General features: G+C 53.8%; 2 protein-coding genes across 2 annotated transcripts; both read right to left on the bottom strand.

The window, feature by feature from the left end:
* Window positions 1–3,843: 3,843 nt before the first annotated feature.
* Window positions 3,844–5,877, bottom strand: NKX3-1 (NK3 homeobox 1). The gene is made up of 2 exons (XM_031043294.2): window positions 5,688–5,877; window positions 3,844–4,232 (listed from the first exon to the last, which is right to left on the bottom strand). Exons 1-2 carry the CDS (start codon window positions 5,875–5,877, stop codon window positions 3,844–3,846), a joined length of 579 nt encoding a protein of 192 aa, XP_030899154.2.
* A 1,116-nt stretch (window positions 5,878–6,993) lies between these two features.
* NKX2-6 (NK2 homeobox 6) lies at window positions 6,994–8,987 on the bottom strand. The gene is made up of 2 exons (XM_034070602.1): window positions 8,750–8,987; window positions 6,994–7,583 (listed from the first exon to the last, which is right to left on the bottom strand). The coding sequence occupies exons 1-2, from the start codon at window positions 8,985–8,987 to the stop codon at window positions 6,994–6,996; spliced, it is 828 nt and encodes a 275-aa protein (XP_033926493.1).
* Between the last annotated feature and the right edge of the window lie 9,873 nt (window positions 8,988–18,860).

Raw genomic sequence — 18,860 nt, 5'->3', positions numbered from 1 at the left:
CAGCTTTTCCCTGTCCCCCCTTTGGTGCTGCTGCTGCAAGGATGGCTCCAGGAGCAGAGGGAAGCACCAAGTGATCCAGTGGCTCAAAATGGGCTCTGGGACTCCCTGTCATAGGATGGATGTGGCCTTGCCACAGAGGCTCTCCCTGGATTAGAAGGGGATAAAGCATTTCTGTGTATAAGAGCATCTACAATAAGAACAATAAATACTGGAAGTCCTCAAGGGTTTTAAGAGCTGCAAACCCTTGTGCTTTATGGCTTAGTTTGCCTCTTTCCTTGGGAAGCATCCGCGCATCCCGAAAGGTTCATCCCATTGCTCATTGCTGAAAGGTTTTCTGTGCCTCCCTCCAAAGCATCTTTGTAGTGCTACCAAAACCAGGGGGAACCACCAGCCTGATGCAGTGTCCTTGCCTTTTCCATCCCCTATTTAGCTCCATGTAGCAATCTTGTTCCCACTGCTCTGCTTTGCAAATGTTGTGTAGGTCAAGTTGAAGATTTCTCTTGGCCCAAGGCCTGCGAGTCCGTGCCAAGTATGTGGTTTATTGCATGCAAATGTTAGTCAACAGTTACATTATCCAAAGGCTGCCTTTTTTCTTTCTTTCTTGCCTTCTTTTCCCCTAGCTTCAGATAAATGAGTTGGCACAAAGCAGTGTAAATGTTATGTCAGCATTAGAAGCTCTTTAATCTTGATGGATGCGTTAGCGGCGGAGCGTGACATTAATTGACAGACATTAAATGATGCTTTCTGTTTCTGGTTGTGTACAAACAGGAGTTCTCCTTTGTTAAGGCTCATTAGAACTCCAAGTCCCCATAGTTAAGGGGGGGATTTTTCTTCCCTTTATGAATCAAGGGGCTGTTTATCAGCGGGAAAGCCTCCCATGTCATTCCCGCTGGGATTAATGCTGTAACACCCTCCGATGCTTTGGTTATCCAAATGGCACAGCCCTTCCTTTTTGTCCTCGTGCTTTGTGCTTGGACAAGGAAAGGACAAACCGACTGAAGTCCATCTTCTGCCCATAAAGAAACCACTTGGGGTTGTAGAGAGTAGGGTTGGGAAGGAGAGGAGAGAGGGCAGTGCTTGCTGCAAGGGGAGACATGGCCAAGATGCTTCTCCATGGCAGAGGCTGCAAAGGGGCTGGATCTGCTGCCAGCATCCCTGCCTCCAACCAGCACCAATGTCTGAGCCAGAACCTGTTCATTTTGCCCTCTTAATGCTTGCTTTGGCTTCGATTTGTTCCCTTTTGAAGCCATTGAAGCTGGGTGCAGTGGTGGTTCTTGCACTTTGCTTTCCATGCAGGCAAAGCTGCTGCTGCCAACAGCAGCAGGGAGGGAGTGTGTGCCCAAGGTTGGTCCCTCTCCACCCCTATACAAGGGGAAACATTCACACTGACAGCTCCCAGGATGGATTCTTCTCCTTATGGAGCCCAGCACTGCCCTGATTGTGCTGATGTGGTTGCAGGAGGGGAAACAGGGGCAGAAATAAAACCTGGGAGCAGGTTTTATTTCTGGATGCCAGCGGGATTAGGTTTAAACTGTGGGATTATGGGTAATTTTGGGGTGATAAATAAGGTACTTCCCTATATAAACTCTTACTTTTGGGAAGTAGTCACCTGTTTCATGTTCATCAGATGGTAAATGGGATTAGAGGATGCTCAGACACTCTCTACTTGGCTGCATGAAACATAGATGAATGATGATTTCCCACCTTGTGAGCTGGTGCTTGGGACAATTCACTGCACAAAACTCACTTGGGTGCAGCATCTGCATGGGAGAAGCTGATGGGGCACCCATGGCCAGAAACAGGGTCAAAAGAACCCCCAGACCCAGGGCAAAAACCCCACAGAGGCAGCTGGGTTTTAGTAAAGACTCTGAGCTCTTTATTCCAAAGGACAACACAAATCAGATGAAATAGTATCAAAAAATATGTACAAAAATAGCAACTATTTGCACTGGGCTTCTTTGTGCCAGGAGTTAACTATGAGCAGTTGGGTGTTGAAGCAGCAAGAAGGACATTTATTGGTTAGAAACCATCAGTGGGGAAGAGAGAAGCAGCTACACCACATTTTCCCAAAGAAGCATCCAAGATGTTCAGTTTACAGCTAATTTTCAGCTTAGATCTGATTTTCCCAGCCCAATTCAGTCCTTCCCAATGTTATGTGCCCATCCCTGCTGCTCTTCTGCTGCCTGTGCAAAGGATGTGCCATGATCTCTGTTCAGGGGCAGCTCCGGGATGCTCAGAGCTGCTAATCCAGTGTATTTGGTGCACCTTCAGTGTCTCTGCATTGATTTAAGCAGCATCCTGAGGTTTGGCAGGGCCTTTTCCCCTTGGAGAGGAATCCGTGCCCTGCTGGGGCTTGGCTTTGAGGCCAGAAAGGCTTTATTTTGCTGTTCCAAGCAGTGGATAAGCAAAGTGCAAAGTGGATAAGCAGCAGGGCTGGGTTTGAAACGCATTGCAGGGGAGATGTCTGCTTCAAGCACCAGGGACACGCAGCATCTGAGAGCAGGAGCTGGAAGGAAAATGATATCTCCAGATATTAAGGGTTACTTTCAAGCTATTAGAAAGCAACTGGTTGTCCTCCAAAGCCAGCAAGGGCTTTGATAGCAAGAGCACACAAGTATCTACTGCAAAGGGCTTTAGTTTGTGCGTTCTCCCCTCCCTGTCCTCCCTCATCCGCATCCCCCAGCAGCTTCATCTTTGTGAGCTTGCACCATCTGAGTCTATTGGCAAGGCAAAGCTCAGCTTCCAAATAAACTGGTTTAAAGGGACAGATCTAAGCAGGTTCTGGTTTAATTCTCTATTTCCCTGCTGCAGGAGGGGGTTGGACCAGGGTGATTCTGAGTTCTCTGTCAGAACAGGCACCACAGGGAAGAAACCTCTCCTGTTTTATCCCAGGGTGTTCTATGTGTTCCAGCAGAGCTCTGCTGATGGACACGAGTGACAAAAGCAGTTGATGTGTTCCTTCTTTTGGAAATCTCATTTATTTTTACACTTTCTCCCATGGATTTAGTGGCACCTCAAGTTTTAAGTATGATTAGGTGCAAAAAACCCCAATCTTTGCTACTTTACCAGTGCAAATTATTGTCTCCCTAAGAATCCACTTGTAAAGGTCTCATCCCCTTCTTGTCCCCATGTCCTGACACTGGGCTCGGGCTGATTTCAATGGCAAACAGGGAGTCTGGTGCTTTGGAAGCTGGTGGGAGCGTTGAGCTCGGAGCCGTTGCTATTCTAAAGAGCTCATATGGGAATGTTCAAACAGCAGCAACACCCGGATATGCAAAGCTCATCTGTCATTGTGCTATTGTCCGTGTTCCTGAGGGGCTGGTTTGGCTTCTCAAGGCAGCAGTTGGCATCTCAGCATCCAGGGGCAGAGGGATGGGTTTGCTCAGGGGAGCTGGGGCCATTGGGCACTTCAGGTTCCTGTCCCTCATAGTGGAAAGGGGTTTAGGTCACCCCAAAAGCCACCTGCATTACCGGTGGTGCTGCCTCACAGCATGTGGGAGTACTGGGGGGGGGAGGTGTCTAAGTCCCTTCTGGGACCATGAACCACGATGCTATCAATGGCAGAGATGCCATCCCTTTCTGCCCCCCCCAAAGCCTGCAGTGTTTTACAGCTGCAGTTCCACCTCGTAACAGTGCAATCAAATGAGCTGAATTAAAAGCTCGAGGGGGGATTTTGGGGCTCTGTTTGGGTTCTTTTCTGTTAGCAACAAGAGAGGCTTGTGCAGCACCTAGATGCTGATCAATGCTGGGCGCAGGGTCTCGGTTAACACTAGGAAAAGCAAGGCAGGATTAAACCCCCACCACATAGAAGAGAAAAAGCTGCTTTCTGCTCACAAGCAGCTGCTACCAGGCAGGGCTCCAGGCGCTCAGGTAGTAGAGGCAGGGCAGGTAGTGCCATCCTCCCCGCAGCGCCAGCAGGGATGCTCCATGGAGCTCGGCCGCATCCGGCGTGCCCAGTCTGGTGATGCCGGAGGCCACCTCTTTCCGCTTGGTTTTGTACCTCCGGTTCTGGAACCAGATCTTCACCTGGGTCTCGGTGAGCTGCAGGGCTCGGGCCAGGCGGGCTCGCTCGGGGGCAGACAGGTACCGCTGGTGGCTGAATTCCCGTTCCAGTTCCAGGACTTGGCTATGGGAAAAGGCTGCCCGCGAGCGCTTCGCCTGCCTGGGGGGACACGGAGCCATGGGCTGCAGTGGGGGGGCACAGTCTGACGGGTAGGGATCTGCTGGGGTGTCTGTGGGAGGAAAGAGATGGGAATGAGATGCTTGGGAAGAGCCCCAGCCCCTTGATGCTCCCTTTGCAGAGAGAGAAATAGCGGTGGTGACCCTGGAGGGACAAGGGGAATGGCTTTAACCTGCCAGAGGGGAGATGGAGATGAGCTCTTAGGCAGAAGCTCTTCCCTGTGAGGGTGCTGAGGTGCTGGCACAGGGTGCCCAGAGCTGTGGCTGCCCCATCCCTGCCATTCAATAGGAATACACAATTCAAGGCACTCAAATGAATCCAAAAGGGCAGGTCTGCAGTGGTAGAGGGGTCTGCCTGGGTGCTAGTGTTATGTACAGTGTGGCACCAACAGCTCTGGAGGTTTGTATTGCAGGATTCATGCTATGAAGGTGCTTGTTTGAATTCTCCTCCTCAGCCTATGGGAAAATCCCGATTCCCCAAAGAGCAGAAGGTTCTGTCCTCAGGTTACAAAGGACAGCCCAGAACGGGGAAATCAGTGCAGCTTAGAGCAGGCTGCAGGGAGGAAGCATTGCAAATAAATCCCTCCCTGTTTGCTTTCATGGTTCCAAGGCAATGGTGAGAACTTTGGGGGCACACTTTGAAACCTTCAGGCCTGGCTTTATGTGCATCACTGCAGCCCCAAAGCAGCATCTCAGTGTTTGCCTTGCTTCTTATGGCACCTGAGGCACAAAGGTGCTGCATTCCCTGGGATGCATCCCATAGGAGTGTTAAACCCTCTCAAGTCTATTCATGCAGTGAGGTCCTTTCCGTGTAACCCCCACCTTGGGATGGGAATAGGCACAGGGATTTGCTCCCCGGTATGGTTTTCAGTGTGATGCTTCCGCAGGGAAACGTTATTCCCACAAGGAATTTAGGAGTTATGTGCTAGGAAGGGATGCTGTGGCAAGAGGAGCACGTTACTGTTAGTAAACCACATATGGGGGTACAGGCTGTGAAATCAGGGCTTCAAGCAGCACAGGTTCAACACGGGGACATTCAAAGGACCAGAGGCACCAATGAGCTCGGCTGAGGTGGCATCAAGGATGGGCACAAGCTGCCTCTCTGGGCTGGCAGCCCCATGGTGCCTTTGCTGAGCACCTTCCACATAGAAGGGAACTTTATTTCCCAAGAAATCACAGAAATGCATTAGTTGGGTTTCATTTTGAAGTGGTACTTTAGGCAGGTTCAGACCTCTGAGCTGTTTGAAGCGCCCGGTGAGAGGTTTGCTATTACACTGCTGCTATTCCTCCTCCTTTCCCACCCCTAGAGCACAGATACTCATGGTATTTAAAGCACAACTCATTCGGCTCCATCATCTGGGTCTGGATCCTGTCTCCTCGACCCAACCATAACCATTGCTGATCCATTCCCCAGCCAGGAGCTTCCACCCCCTTACCTTTGGCTGCCTCTTGGGCTTGGGATGCTCCTGCGGGATGAGGGCTCCTGGTGGGGTGCCCTGGGGCAGAGCTGCCCTTGCTCCCCTCCACTGCCGCTGCCCCTGGCTCCCCATCCTGGCTGCCGCATCCTCTGCTCTTGCCCCTCTCCAGCTGCGCTCCCTGTTCCACCCCATCCCAAAGGATGTCTTGGATGAGGAAGGACGTCCGGGGCCTGGAGGTGATGGGTGCTGTGTGCTGGGCTGCTGCTGGGGTGCAGCTCATCCCTGCTGGGCACTGCTGCCTGCTCTCAGGCGCTCCTGCTCCTCTTCCTCTCCCTGCCCAGAGCCTCCAGACCTTCCCACCCTCCGGCTCCGCATTTGTAGGGCAGGCAGCCAAGCCTCTGAGGCCTGATTGGAGATCCCTGGCATGAGTGACGCCCTTCCCTGGTGTCTTGGCTCCCACAGGCTCCCTGCTGCTTGCTGCTCCCCTTTGCTCAGGACACCCTTCCCCATGGATCCACAGCCAAACCTCAGCCTCCTCCTTTGCCCCCCTCTTGCTCCCCTGAACTCTTATGGTGGATGATGCCCAAGTGAGTTCATCCTTTTGGGGGTCAGAATGCTTCCAATGTGGGGTTTGGGGTGAGAGGGGTAAGAGGGGGGAGCAGCGTTGGTGCCTCGGAGGGATGCTCACCTGTGATGGATCCAGAGGAGGCCACAAAGATGCTCAGAGAGATGGGCTTGTTCAGCTTGAAGGCCAGGTTGGATGGGGCTTGGAGCAACCTGCTCTAGTGGAGCAGGGGTTGGAGCAGGATGAGATCCCTTCAACCCAGACCGAGCTGGGATCCTCTGACGCAGGCCAGGCTTGGAGCACAAGGTGATTGCCTTTCTGGTTTAATTACTGCTATTGATTGATTTGGGGGTTGTGTGTTTGGTTTTGCTTTGGATCAGGTTTTGCTGCAAAGCGACTGAAACTGTTTCACCATCCTGGGGTTTTATTTGCAAATAATAATAGTAAAGACCAAAATAAACACCAAAGATCATAAGAAATATCAATGAAAACCACATCTCAGAAGATCAGAGGAACTCCAAGTGTCCAATAGCGTCCATAGAACAGTGACACACAGCGATGTGCACAGACCCTGTTTCCCAGTTGTCCTTAGGAAGCAATCCAGTGTTGAGGTCCTGTGCTGGCAGCCTGGAGGAGCAAATCCCCTGCTGCAAAGCACTGAATAAATAAACACCCTGAGTCCCTGGGTCCCCCTCTCTCCTGCTCTGCCTTTGCAGACATGGGATGGATGTCCTGGAGTCATCCCGCTGTCCAGGGGTCAGACACCTCTGGATCCGGCTCCCATCCCGAACGCACTGGGGTTTTCCTTGGTGCTTCCCAATCAGTCATCACCTACCAAGCCCTGATTCCTGCTTGCCCTGTGGCTTGCAAGCACAGGGGCTGGTGCTGAGCTGCGCTGGCCATACCCAAGCTCCCATTCACAGTGTGGCTGCTGGGGGTGGCACTGGGGGGCACCGCAGCATAGCCTCCCCCATAGCTACCACTGTAGGGGCTGCTGCTATAGGCACTGTAGTAGGAGCTGTAGGAGTAAGGGCCGGCGCTGTACGGGGCCGGGTAAGTCTGGGCCCCCCCGAGGCAGGGTTTGCCATCCCTGACCAGCACCACGGGCACTGCCACCCTGCGGGCAGGCAGCGGGTGGGCAGCCAGCTCCAGGGACTTATCCTGCCTTTGCCTCTTGCACTTGTACCTGCGGTTCTGGAACCAGATCTTCACCTGGGTGGATGTGAGCTTGAGCACACGGGCCAGATGCTCCCTCTCCGGGGCAGAGAGGTACCTGTGGTGCTTGAACTGCCGCTCCAGCTCCGAGACCTGCGCTTGCGAGAATAGAACCCGAGGCTTCCTGCGCTGCCGCTGCCGGGGGTGGTGGCAGGGGTCAGCTCTCTGCTCCCCTGCCTCCGGAGCGGGGGAGAGCAAACGATGTCCTGCAGTGAGGAAAAGCCAAAGTGAGACCCGAGCCTGGATCTGGGACCGGGGAGTGCTTCCGAAGGAGGGATTGGACCGGGAATGGGGCAGATGAAGCAGGGCTGAGAGTTGGTAAGTTTAACATCAACTCTCCTGTGGTATTTAATGGGAAATCTCAACAATTCCCTCCTTTTTGGGATGGAATTAGGCTGTTACATGGATTTTGGATAATGCCGCCTTTTGGTCCTTCCTAACCCTGCTGCTGTGGGAGCCCCAGCCCGAAGGAGCACAGGGAAAGTGGGATACCCGCAGGTTTGAGTACTCCAAAAGGCAAATCCCCTTCCCATCATCATGTTCAGGAGTGATGGAAGCGACAGCAGTCGGATCTCTGGCAGGAATTACCTGCAGCACCAATGGAAAGGAGAATCCCGAATGGAAGCAAACCCCGAAAAAGGAAAAGGGCTGGGAATGAAGGAGGGGAAAACATCAGATCTGAGCAAAGATGTAAAGGAGTTATTTGGGTCTGTTTTAACCTGCTGGGGTTTGTGTTGCAGGTGAGGTAATCACGGGTCCTGCACATCCTGCCTGGGATGCGCTCGGTCCCCCAGCAACCACAATAGGGGCTCAGGGAAAGTGGGGGGCACAGTGCTGGGAACCGGGGCGCTGGAGGGCAGGTATGGACCCGGTCCGGAGCCACATCCCCTCATTGTCCCTTGGGTCGTTCGTCCCCGTCCCCAGCGGGGACAGCTCTGGAGCATCGATACGGGGGGGCTGTGACATCGATTTGGGGTTGTCGGCAGAACCCCCCAGCTCCATCTATTCTTCCCTTCGCCGGCGGCCGTTTCGTTTCCCCGAGGGCGCACGGGGAGGGATGCGCAGGATGCTTGCCGGGATGCCGGTAAAATGCCCCAAACAACCCCAAAAACCCCTAAACCCTCGGGAAAAAGAGGGGAAAAAAGGGGAAAAGAGGAAAAAAAGTGAGCAAAGGGGAAAAGAGAAGGGAAAAGGAGGAAACTCTCCACGGTCCGTGACGAGGAACCCCTGCTCCAGCGGGACCGTGCCTGCAGGGTGCGAAGATGCAACGGGCGGCTCCGCTGCCCTCGGTTTTCCACCCGGGGGGAACGAAAGCGGCTCCATAGGACACCCCCCGGCCCCGGCTTCCCCCCCGACCCCTCCGGTCACTTACGCGGAGCCTCTTCCTCCCCGCCGGGGCTGCGGGGGCCGAGGGGCGCCCCGGCCGTGTCCGTCCGCTCCAGGTTGAGGATGTCCTTCACCGAGAAGGGGGTGGGCAGCATCCCCGCGGCCGGCGGGGCCCGTCGGGGCCGTCCGTCTGCGCTCCGGGCCCCGCTGCCCGGCTCTGACCCTCCCGTAGCCGTCGGGCCAAGCGCCACCCCTGGCCCCTCCGTTGGGGGGGGGGTCCCCATGCGCTGCCCCCCCTGCAGCTCCCGCAGACGGAGCCAGACCCTTCCCCTCGATGCTCCCGAAACAAGGGGGAAGCGAGAAGAGGGAGGGGAGGGGGGGGGGGATTTGGGCTAAACAGCAATAAACCAAATCAGGTCGGTTTTAGCTCCATTAAGGTCACATTAGCGAGCGGCTTCGGGAGATAAGGGCTGATAAGGGGAGAAGACCACCAAGCTCCTGCAGGCCGGGGAGGGGGGGGGGGGGGATGCTGTGGGAGCCACCACTTCCTTCCCAGTGTGTCCCAGTGCTGCCTTGGGCAGTAGCAGACCCCCAGCAGGGCATGGAGTGGGGTTAGGGCCCCCCAAATGGGTTTGGGGAGCAGGGTCGACCCCTCCAGCCGTGGGGTGATGCTGGGTCTTATCGGAGCCCAGTGAGCGGCTACGTCAATTAAAATTCCTGGTGCTGGTGTTTGCTGATAGCCCTGACAGGGCAGAGCTGGCTTTTAGTCTGGGTTCAGTTGGTATCTCCTGCAGCACCGGAACAGCCAAACTGGGCTGTGAGGGGGGGCTGAATAAATAAACCAGGCAAGGAAGAGAGGGGCTGGGACAGGAGGGGAAATGAATACAGTGGCTTGGGGAGAGAAGTGCTCACAGGTCTCTCCTCGTTGCTGTGTAATGCACTGGGGAGCTCCCAGCCCCTCTCTGGTTTTAGCTCTGCTCATGCCCATGGAACATCCCTGCACACAGTGCCTGTATCTCCAGGAATTAGGATGGATACATCATAGGAGCTCCCGTTCTCCGGGAGGGTTTGGCGATGTGTGTGGATGTGGCACAGCCCTCCTTTAGCATCTGCTAAGTGCCTTTGGCAGGGATAAAGCTCAGACCCTGCTCAAGGGGTTTCCTTCAGGCTTTCCCCTGGAGAGCTCTTGCTCTGCTCTGGGATGGCTTCAAGTTGTGCTGCTCCTTGCTGCAGGCCTGATCCTGCCCTCTTTACCCTTGGTTGGTAAAGGATGCTGAAGGGATACCTGGAGTATCCTTAATTTTGTCTTTTTGGGGCTCTTCCTTCCCAGACCCCACATTTCTAATCCCATAGAGGAACAACACTGCTGCAGCTCACTTCAACCAGCCCTTTGCCATGGTCCCTATGGACAGGTGAGATCCTTCAGATCCCATTCTCCAAGTGCAACCCTGTTCCCAAAGCCCCTTCCCAGTCCCCAGCTGGATTCATGGCCAGGTTTAAGCGACTTGTTTGAGCCTCGAAGCACCAAAAGGCGAGAGCAAACAGACAGTAACATTACACCTTGGCTTGTTGATGGCAGGAGGCAGCCGGCGCCAAGGTAAAATGCTTGGCTGGGATCGAGACGGGCAGGAAGGGATTGGGGTAAGTAGCTTTATCCGCCCCTAATGACTCGGAGTGGCTGAGATTAATGGAGAGGCTGGAGTTTGGCTTTCAGGACCTGTGGAGAGATGAGCACTGGGTGGGTTGAGTCAGGGGAGAGTGAAGGGAAACGGAGCTTGACACGGCAGTGGGGCAGGATTCGTGCCCCCCATCCCGCTCTCTGTGTCCCCATGGGTTACATCCAGCCCTCCCTTCCTTGGGTGAGGTTTGTCACTCATTGCAGCAGGGGCTTCCCTGCCTAAACCTGCTGCCGAGCGCACCCAGCCCCATCCCTGCTCCCTGCCCCATGCCTGGGAGCTTCCCCATTGCTTTCCCAATGCCGCAGATACTGGCATCCGAAGGGGCTCAGGCCCTTGCTGCTGTGCCAGGGATGGAGCAGAGCTCTTAGCCACAGCATTTTGGCAGCGAGAGGCTCCTGAGGGATTTCTGGGAAGAAGCCTGAGAGGATCCATCATAAATCATCGGCTTCTTTCGGAACGGGCAGTTGATGCCATTACTGCTCCACAGGGACATTACTCCTCTCTTTAACTGGGTTAGGTGCAATCAGGAGTAAGCTGCTTCCAGCCACCGCCGGGTGTTTAAACGGGAGGATTTCTATGGCAGCAGCACAACTGCAGCTCCCAAAGTATCTGATTTCTGGCAGCTATCGCTGGGATGCATCAGGATCCCAACGCGATGTCGGAGGAGCATCCGAAACCCTGGAAACCCGACGCTGCCTGCCGGGAGGTGTTGCTTTGAAAGGGCTCAGGGTGAGGGAATAATGGGGATATTGACTCATGGGAAGGAAGGGGATAACGAAGGAGGTGGATGCATGGGGGCTGCAAGCACAGAGGGTGTGTGGAGGCATCTCTAAGGAGGTTGTGAATGCTTTGAAACTCAACTTTGAAGGGGTTTTGAGATGTTCTTCTATTTCTCAGTTACTTTCTGTCCTTTTCCATCAGTGAAATGAAACGAAAAGCAGAGAGAATGGAAGTGATGGCAGCGAACGGGCTGCAGGCAGGAGAGAAAGCAGATTCCCACTGGAGGCTTTCTAATAAACACATTGGGAAAGAAGCACACAAAAATGTGCTGCTTCTCCCAATCCCTGGATAAAAATAACCCTGACACTTTAACAAGGATTCCCAGGGAAGCTCTCGCTGCTCTGGATGAAGGCCACATCGCGCTGTGCTGGCAGAGGGTGCGGGCAGGGCTGAAGGACATCTTGATGGGACCATGTGCAGCTGAAACTGGGGCAGGCTGTGACCTCCTGCCTTCTGTGCCTCTCTCTTTAGCCTCCATTTTAACCAGTTCTTGCCCTTTTGAGATGAGCCAGGGTTTGCCCAGGGTTCTATGGACCTGCTTGAGCAAGGCCAAAGCAGGACACAGGGATGCTGTGAGGGCTGGAGCAGCTCTGCTCTGGAGCCAGGCTGAGGGAGCTGGGCTGGGGCAGCCTGGACAAGAGAAGGGGAGACCTGAGAGCAGCTCCAGTGCTTAAAGGGGCTGCAGGAAACCTGGAGAGGGGCTTTGGGGTATAAGGGATATAGGGACAGGCCAAGGGGAATGGCTTGAACCTGCCCGAGGGGAGCCTGAGCTGAGCTCTTAGGTGGGGTTGGAACTGGATGAGCTTTAAGGTCCCATCTCCTGGTGGGAGAGGTTTCGGGATGGATTTAACCCAAGCCCCCGTGGCAGAGCCCTTGCTCTATTCATTAGGCAGCAGTGCCCTCTGCTTGGACGCTGGAGCTGTGCAGCTTCCCTGAACCAAAGCCGAGCACTAATAGGGAAGGGAATAAACCCCCTGCTCCATCCACAGTTAGAGAGGAGCGGGTGAGAGCTGCTGAGGTTCGGGGTTTGCTGTGTCACGCTCGGGAGACAGAAATAGCGGCGGTGTTAAAGGGTTTTCGCCGTCTTTTGAGCAGAGGAGCTATTTTTAAACGGGATTATTCTGGCGAAGCATCATGAATAATTCAGTGTTCCCAGATGGAGCAAAGCTGAGCTTCCAGCATCGCATCCCTGCTACGTGGCTGTCACTTCTAAGGAGGCAGCTGGAGGGAGCATCCTTCACCAAGCTGCCGGCTCCTTCCCCCGTGGTTTTCCATGGGGAAGTGTGTGGTCCTCAGGCTTGCAACAGGCTGATGTGTGCCTGCATCTGTGTGTGTTATGGCATCGGTGTGCAAGGCTCTGCTGGGTGATGGGTTCTTCATCGGGGAGTGTGGTGACAGGACAAGGGGGAATGGGTTCAAACTGGAATAGGGGAGACTTAGGCTGGATTAGGCTGGATTAGGCTTCATTGTGAGAGGGTGCTGAGGTGCTGGCACAGGGTGCCCAGGGAAGCTGTAGCTGCCCCATCCCTGGCAGTGTTCAAGGCCAGGTTGGACACAGGGACTTGGAGCAGCTGCTCCAGTGGAAGGGGTTGGAAAGGGTTTGGAACTGGATGAGCTTTAAGGCCCCTTCCAACCCAAACCAGGCTGGGGTTCTATGATGGCCATGGCCTGTGGCAGTGTCTGGGCTGAAGAGCATGAGCAGAGTCTCCCCATGGAGGGTCTGCAGCCTCTGAGCTGCCTCTTCCCAGCACTTGGACTTGGCAGTGTTGGATTTACAGCTGTATGTGATGGTCCCAAAGGTCTTTTCCATTCTAAACGATTCTATACCCGGACATTCCACATCACAGAACCAAACCTGGGAACTGCCAGACGGGTGCGGATGGTGCAGGAGGCACAGTGGGTGCTGGGTGTTTTGGGGCCATGAAGCCAGCAGCCTTTGGTCAGCAGATGGCACAAGAGCCGTGGCTGAGCTCCTTGGGCAGGGAGCGGAGAACAGAAACGGGAAAAGAAAGGAGCGCATTCCCCTGTAATGTGCTGAATGAGGGTAGAGAGGGAGGCACGGAGCCCTTCCAGCCCCCTCCCAGCACCCAGGGGGTCCATCAGGGCTGTTTCCTCTCCCATCAGCAGCTCTGGAGCATCCCAAACTCATCCTCCATCTTCCCACAGCTGTATCCTATTCCCCAGCAGCAGGATGGGCTATTCAGGAGGGAGCCAGGGGGTTATTTAGCCTCAGGAGCAGGGCACTGAGGAGCTTTTTGGTGGCAACCAAGCCCAAACTGGCTATGGTCATTGCAAGGGGGTTGAAGGAGGTGACCTTTGAAGGTTCCTCTCAATCCAAACTGTTCTGTTATTCTATGATTCTCTGGTAAGGGAAATAGGGATGAGGTGGGATAGGAAATGTATGGTGTATTTGGGATGCAAACGATCCTTGGGAAGGGGGAAGTGGGTCTGTGCCTCTGTGATGCTCAGTGTGCATGGCTGAGATGTGCCCTCCTGCCTTCCAATGGTGCAAAGTGGGGTGTCAAATCCTGCCCCCCCTCCCCAAACCTCAGCATCCTCCCTTGAAACCCAGGGGTTCCTCCTCCCCCTGTGTCCCCATTGCTGCCCTGTGCTTTGCAAACATCAAGTGCTGCACAAGTGTTCTTTATTACTGGTTATGACAGCCTGGGTTAAGTGGGTGGATGGGGCCTGGCAATTGCTTTGCTCTCTGTCTTGGAACACCCGTCAGGGATCGCCACATCTGCTGGGCTTGGGTTTGGGGTTGTTTTTGCCTCCCTAAGGGGGGATATTTATTTAGATGGCAGCAAGATCCCTTGGATACTGGTCCAAAAATGTAACTTAAAATATCTGGACTAAACAAGCTGCTAAAATAAGGAGAATTGCTTAATTTTCATTCTCCCTGATGTCATCTGCGATTGCCACAGGCCGAAATCCCAGGCATGATAACACTGAACTAAAACACAGCCTCAAATAATTCACAGGGCAGGGGGAAATGCATCATCCTTTATCAGCTATTACATGTCATAGGTTTCCTATTTGTCAATCTACCCACCCTTAAAACATATAAACTGGCTGTGAGCAACTTCCTGAGCTGGGGCCGGATATGTGCTGCAGCAATTGGAGGTCAAGCCCAGCAGCCTGTTTGATGCTTGTGGTGTCCTCTTTGGGATGTGATTGAAAAGAGGAATAAAGCACCATGATGAATGAGGCAGCATCAGCTCTGAGGGCAAGCACGGTAACTTTCCGCTTCCAATGCAAAGGCTGCCAAAAGGAAGAGCCTCCTTAAAACCCAAGTGTGTGAATTGTGCTTGCTGAGGGTCACAAACTCCTCCATGGGTCTTGGCCTGGTGGCTGGGAGAGTCTCTTTAGAGCCCAGGGATCGTGTCTCCCTCTTGCAGCCATGTCCTGCTTCTTGCACTGGCACAGACCATAGAATCACAGATGGGTTTGGGTTGGAATTGCTCATCTCCATCTCCCCTCTGTCACCTTAAAGCCATTCCCCTTGGCCTGTCCCTACATCCCTTGTCCCAAGCCCCTCTCCAGGTTTCCTGCAGCCCCTTTAGGCACTGGAGCTGCTCTCAGGTCTCCCCTTCTCTTGTCCAGGCTGCCCCAGCCCAGCTCTCTCAGCCTGGCTCCAGAGCAGAGCTCCTCCAGCCCTCATAGCAGCTCCATGGCCTCACTCCAAGCTCTCCACATCCCTCCTGTGCTGGGTGTTTGCACCCATCCGGCCTTGCTGCCTCTATTTCCACAGGGAATACCATTTATTGCCCTCCAATTTGCTCTCATCTATTTTCACATCACAGCAAAGGATTTTGCCCTGTTTTGGCCTTTAAAAGTAACAGCGAGCCGCAGGGATCTATTTCTAACAACCACAGGCATCTGCTGCCCGAGGGCATGAGCATCATCTCAGGGCCAGCAGGCAGCACAGTGGTGCCCTGCTGCATTGTTTGCTGCCTGCTCCAGCCAAACCCCAGGCCCTTCATGATGGATGTGATAGGGCCACTCACTGGTTTCATAGGAGGATTTAAAGGTATTTACTCCCTTTTTGGTTCAGAAAACCCTCAGTGTTGAGCAGGAGCCTGCTCAGTGTTGGGAGGTTTCATTTTCAGCACAGCTGAGGTTTCCCTGCAGTTAACAGGGAGATGAGGTTACAGGGACCACAGAGCCCATGGCCAGGGGTACCCAGAGCATCCTCCTTCTGCTCCCAGCAAACCAGGGGGGAGATGCTGCATCTGGTGACTGTCTGCAGCCTCCGAGCGGGTCCTGCCTGTGCCATGCTACAGCATCCAGATGTGGCCATCGGCAGCTGCAGCTGGTTTCTGCAGCCTGAGTTTCACAATAGGCGTGCTTTGCCTTTCACGCTCTTCTCGGGCTGTTGCACTCAGGGGCCATTCCTTTGGCTGAAGCACAGCCCCACAGCCGGTGCTGGCTGGAGGAAAGACCAAACTCTTGTGTTGTTTCCCTTTGTGCCATTCAAAGAGCTTCAGGGCAGCACCTCCTGCTCACAGGGCTTGTGGCTGTGCCATATGCATGGCCCCACTGCAGAGCTGGGGGGGAAGACCCCCAGTATGACCCCCCCGATCCATGGGACCCCTTCCCTGCTCCATAAACCCTCCCTTTGGGTGAAGCAGGGATGGAGCCTGTACCCCAGCCCATGTCAGGCAGCAGGGGGGTAGAACCAGATGATCTTGAGGTCTTTTCCAACACAAACCATGGTTCCAAGCAAGCAGGGTGGCAAAATGGGACCCTTAGGGTGCTGTGTGTGTGGGTTTGGGGGGTGCAAGGGAAGGAGAGGGGTTGCTTGGCTCACTTAAAAGGCTTTTAAAAATACAGCAAAGTTTCTTTCCATCATTTAAAAGCCTCTTTAGAGAGCAGCTGCCTCCTATTAATACTGCTGGGGCTGATAATCTTCACTGGGATCTATCTTTAGAGCTCTGCCAGCATAAATGGGAGCTGGAGGTGCAGTGGGGGGAGTGACTTGGGGCTGAGCACTGGCTCCGAGGGCAGCCAAACCAGCTGAAAACACATGGGAGGAGGAGAGAGGGGAGGAAGACAAAGAATCCCCTTGGCTTTTGGGGTGGGTTTGGAGAACCCAGCCCTTCGGTGGCCTGATTGAGATGGGGCTTTCTGCTTTGGGTCTGTGCTGGAGCCTTCAATGAGGCTGAACAACCCACAGCTGTGAGGCTCTGCCCCACACCAGCCCCTGCTCTGCTCTGCCTTGAATCCAGGCTGGGATGGAGGTGATTCCCCATTTCCAGGTGCTGTCCTTTGACGCAAGCATGGCTTCAAAGGGGACCCTGGATAATCCCACTCTCCATCATCAGCGCTTGTGGGGGGAAGAGGTTGAGCCGGATCAGAACTCTTTGACTTGCTTTTATTTCCTTTGCTTTCTTAATCGCTTCCTGACAAGCCTGGAGCATGAGAAATCCTCTGGAGTGATGCTATGTGAGGGCTGGTGCAGCCGGGATGGGGTTTGCTGGGGATTAGCACCATTGGCATTGGCTGCACAAGCGGGATGTGTGTGGGTCCCGATGGCCTTTTGGTTGGTGTCTGCTTCGCAAACTGCTGGCAATTGAGGTTATAGAGGAGATTTTGCTCTTTCTATGGCAACCAATGAGCTTTTTCTAGCACTTTGAGTATCCTATAGAGGGTTATTTGCTATTTTAATGGCAGATGAAACTAACTTCTGGGTGATTGAGGAGGGATGTGGGTGGGGGCTGTGGACCACTAAGATAAGGAAAGGCTGATGGCTGGGGCTGGGATTGTCCAGGTCAGTGTGGATGTGATTTTCAGCCTTGCTCAATACCTGTGAGCTTTGGCTCAGTGTTTGGAGTAGCCCCAAAATGGGATGCTGGGAAAATCCTGGGTATTTGTGGAAAACTCCTCTGGATGCTGTTTCCCCCCCACCCCAGCACTGGGGGCCCCAAGGCTTCAAGGAAAAGGTCCTTGGTACTTGACTCTGATTAGTGACTAATGATGGGCTCCGTGAACTCCAAATCCACCCCTAGGAGGGATACAGCAGCACAATGCTGGGAGCAGAGCAGAACTCCTTCCCACACCGGAGGAAAACCCAACATTGTCCTTCTGGTAAGCTCATTCTTTCAGCCACAACATCCCCTCCCCATCCTTAAGGGAAGTTTGCTCCCTGACCTGGGAATCCAGCTCTGGGGCTGCTGCATCTCCTCAGGGATCCCATGGGTGGATCTGCCTGGAGCCCTTTCCTCTGATGCAGTGATAACAGCATCTGCCTGCTGCAGGCGCATGGGGCAGAGCTGCAGTGCTGTCAATGGGGCTCGGGTGCTGTCCCTGCCCAGTGACGAGGAGGAAGACGCTCGTGCGTCGTTGGGACTCTCTTGCCTCACCGATGGCAGCTCCACCTCACACGCTTCCGGGACTCCCGACCTCCTCCTTCCTCCTTCCTGAGGACAGAGGCCTTCCAAGGGAAGGAAAAGGTTTCCCTTGTCCTGCCTGGGCTGGGGGAAGGGGATGGTGGTGAGGGCATGGGGATGAGGGATGCTCATGGGAAGGAGTGAGAACACCAATGGAAAACCCATATGCTCCTCTTAGTGTTCAGGTTGATTTCACATATAAAGGTTTTATGCTTTATGTGAGTCTATCCTATGGGAGTCGCACTCCTCACTGGAGGAATAAAGGAGTGTTTAGGATTAAAGCAAAGGGACCTGTTGCAGGTAATGAGCCACACATGTGAACTTGAACCCCCAGCCGGACACCTCATTGCCATGGCCAGCAAATAGACGTGATGCTAAGAACCATGTGTGAAACAGTGAAGCAAACATCAGCTTAGGAAAAATAAGGGTTTTAAAGCCCTGAATAAACCCCCTTCTAGGATTAATTATCAGCACAGCAATAAACCCAAATGCTCTTTCTGCTGGTCCAGGCTGTCAGAATTCCATGCTGGGCTCGGCATGGCTGGCTGATGATTTTATTGAGCCTGGGTGATTACTCCAAGCCAAACAGCACATGGAGAGAAGCGCAGGGATTTGTTTTCACAGCGCAAACCGTTCCAAGCCTGCAGCTGAAAAAGAGCCTGAAGGAAATTCAAAGGCACCAACTGGAATTTTTGGGAATACTGGGAATGCAGTTTCCATGGAATAATTGTTTGCTCTTTAAATACCATTAGGACCATCTCAGTTTTGTGCTCCTGGACCTGCAGCATCCATCCCAGCCGGGGGGAAGGCTGGAGGGGGAATAGGGGAGGTGCAGGTGACAGGGATCATCCTTTGTGGCTATGAGCTATAGAAAGCAAAGAGGAATAAAGGAGGACAACTTCTCATCTGTGTGAACAATAACCACATTCCTCCTCCCGGGAGCTCCTACAGGTTGGACTTGTTTTTCCTGCTGTTCTTTGGGATAAACCTCTCATCTCTCTCACAGGTATTTTGTGCCTAAGGTTCTCCAGCTGCTGCTACCCAGATCCCTCCCCATGGCTGTGATAAGGGGGGGGTTACAGCAGGAATTACCTGATGTTATCTCTCACACCTGACTTGGCTTTTCAGAGCAGGAAAGGAGCCTTTGGAAATACAGGTTTGTCTGCTGGGAATGGGATGGGGAGGAGCTGTTTCCTTGGGAAATGATGATGTATTGAATGAAAGTCATCCTGGTGGGTGCTTTGTGCTGTTGGACAGGATTGGCTGTAAGCTCTATGCACTCACTGTGTATCCCTCCCTCTGGCCAGGC

The sequence above is a fragment of the Melopsittacus undulatus genome, chromosome 18 (assembly GCF_012275295.1).
Source record: "Melopsittacus undulatus isolate bMelUnd1 chromosome 18, bMelUnd1.mat.Z, whole genome shotgun sequence".
NCBI lineage: Eukaryota > Metazoa > Chordata > Aves > Psittaciformes > Psittaculidae > Melopsittacus > Melopsittacus undulatus.
The sequence above is the reverse complement of the archived record's forward strand: the minus strand, read 5'-3'. Positions and strand labels throughout refer to the sequence as shown.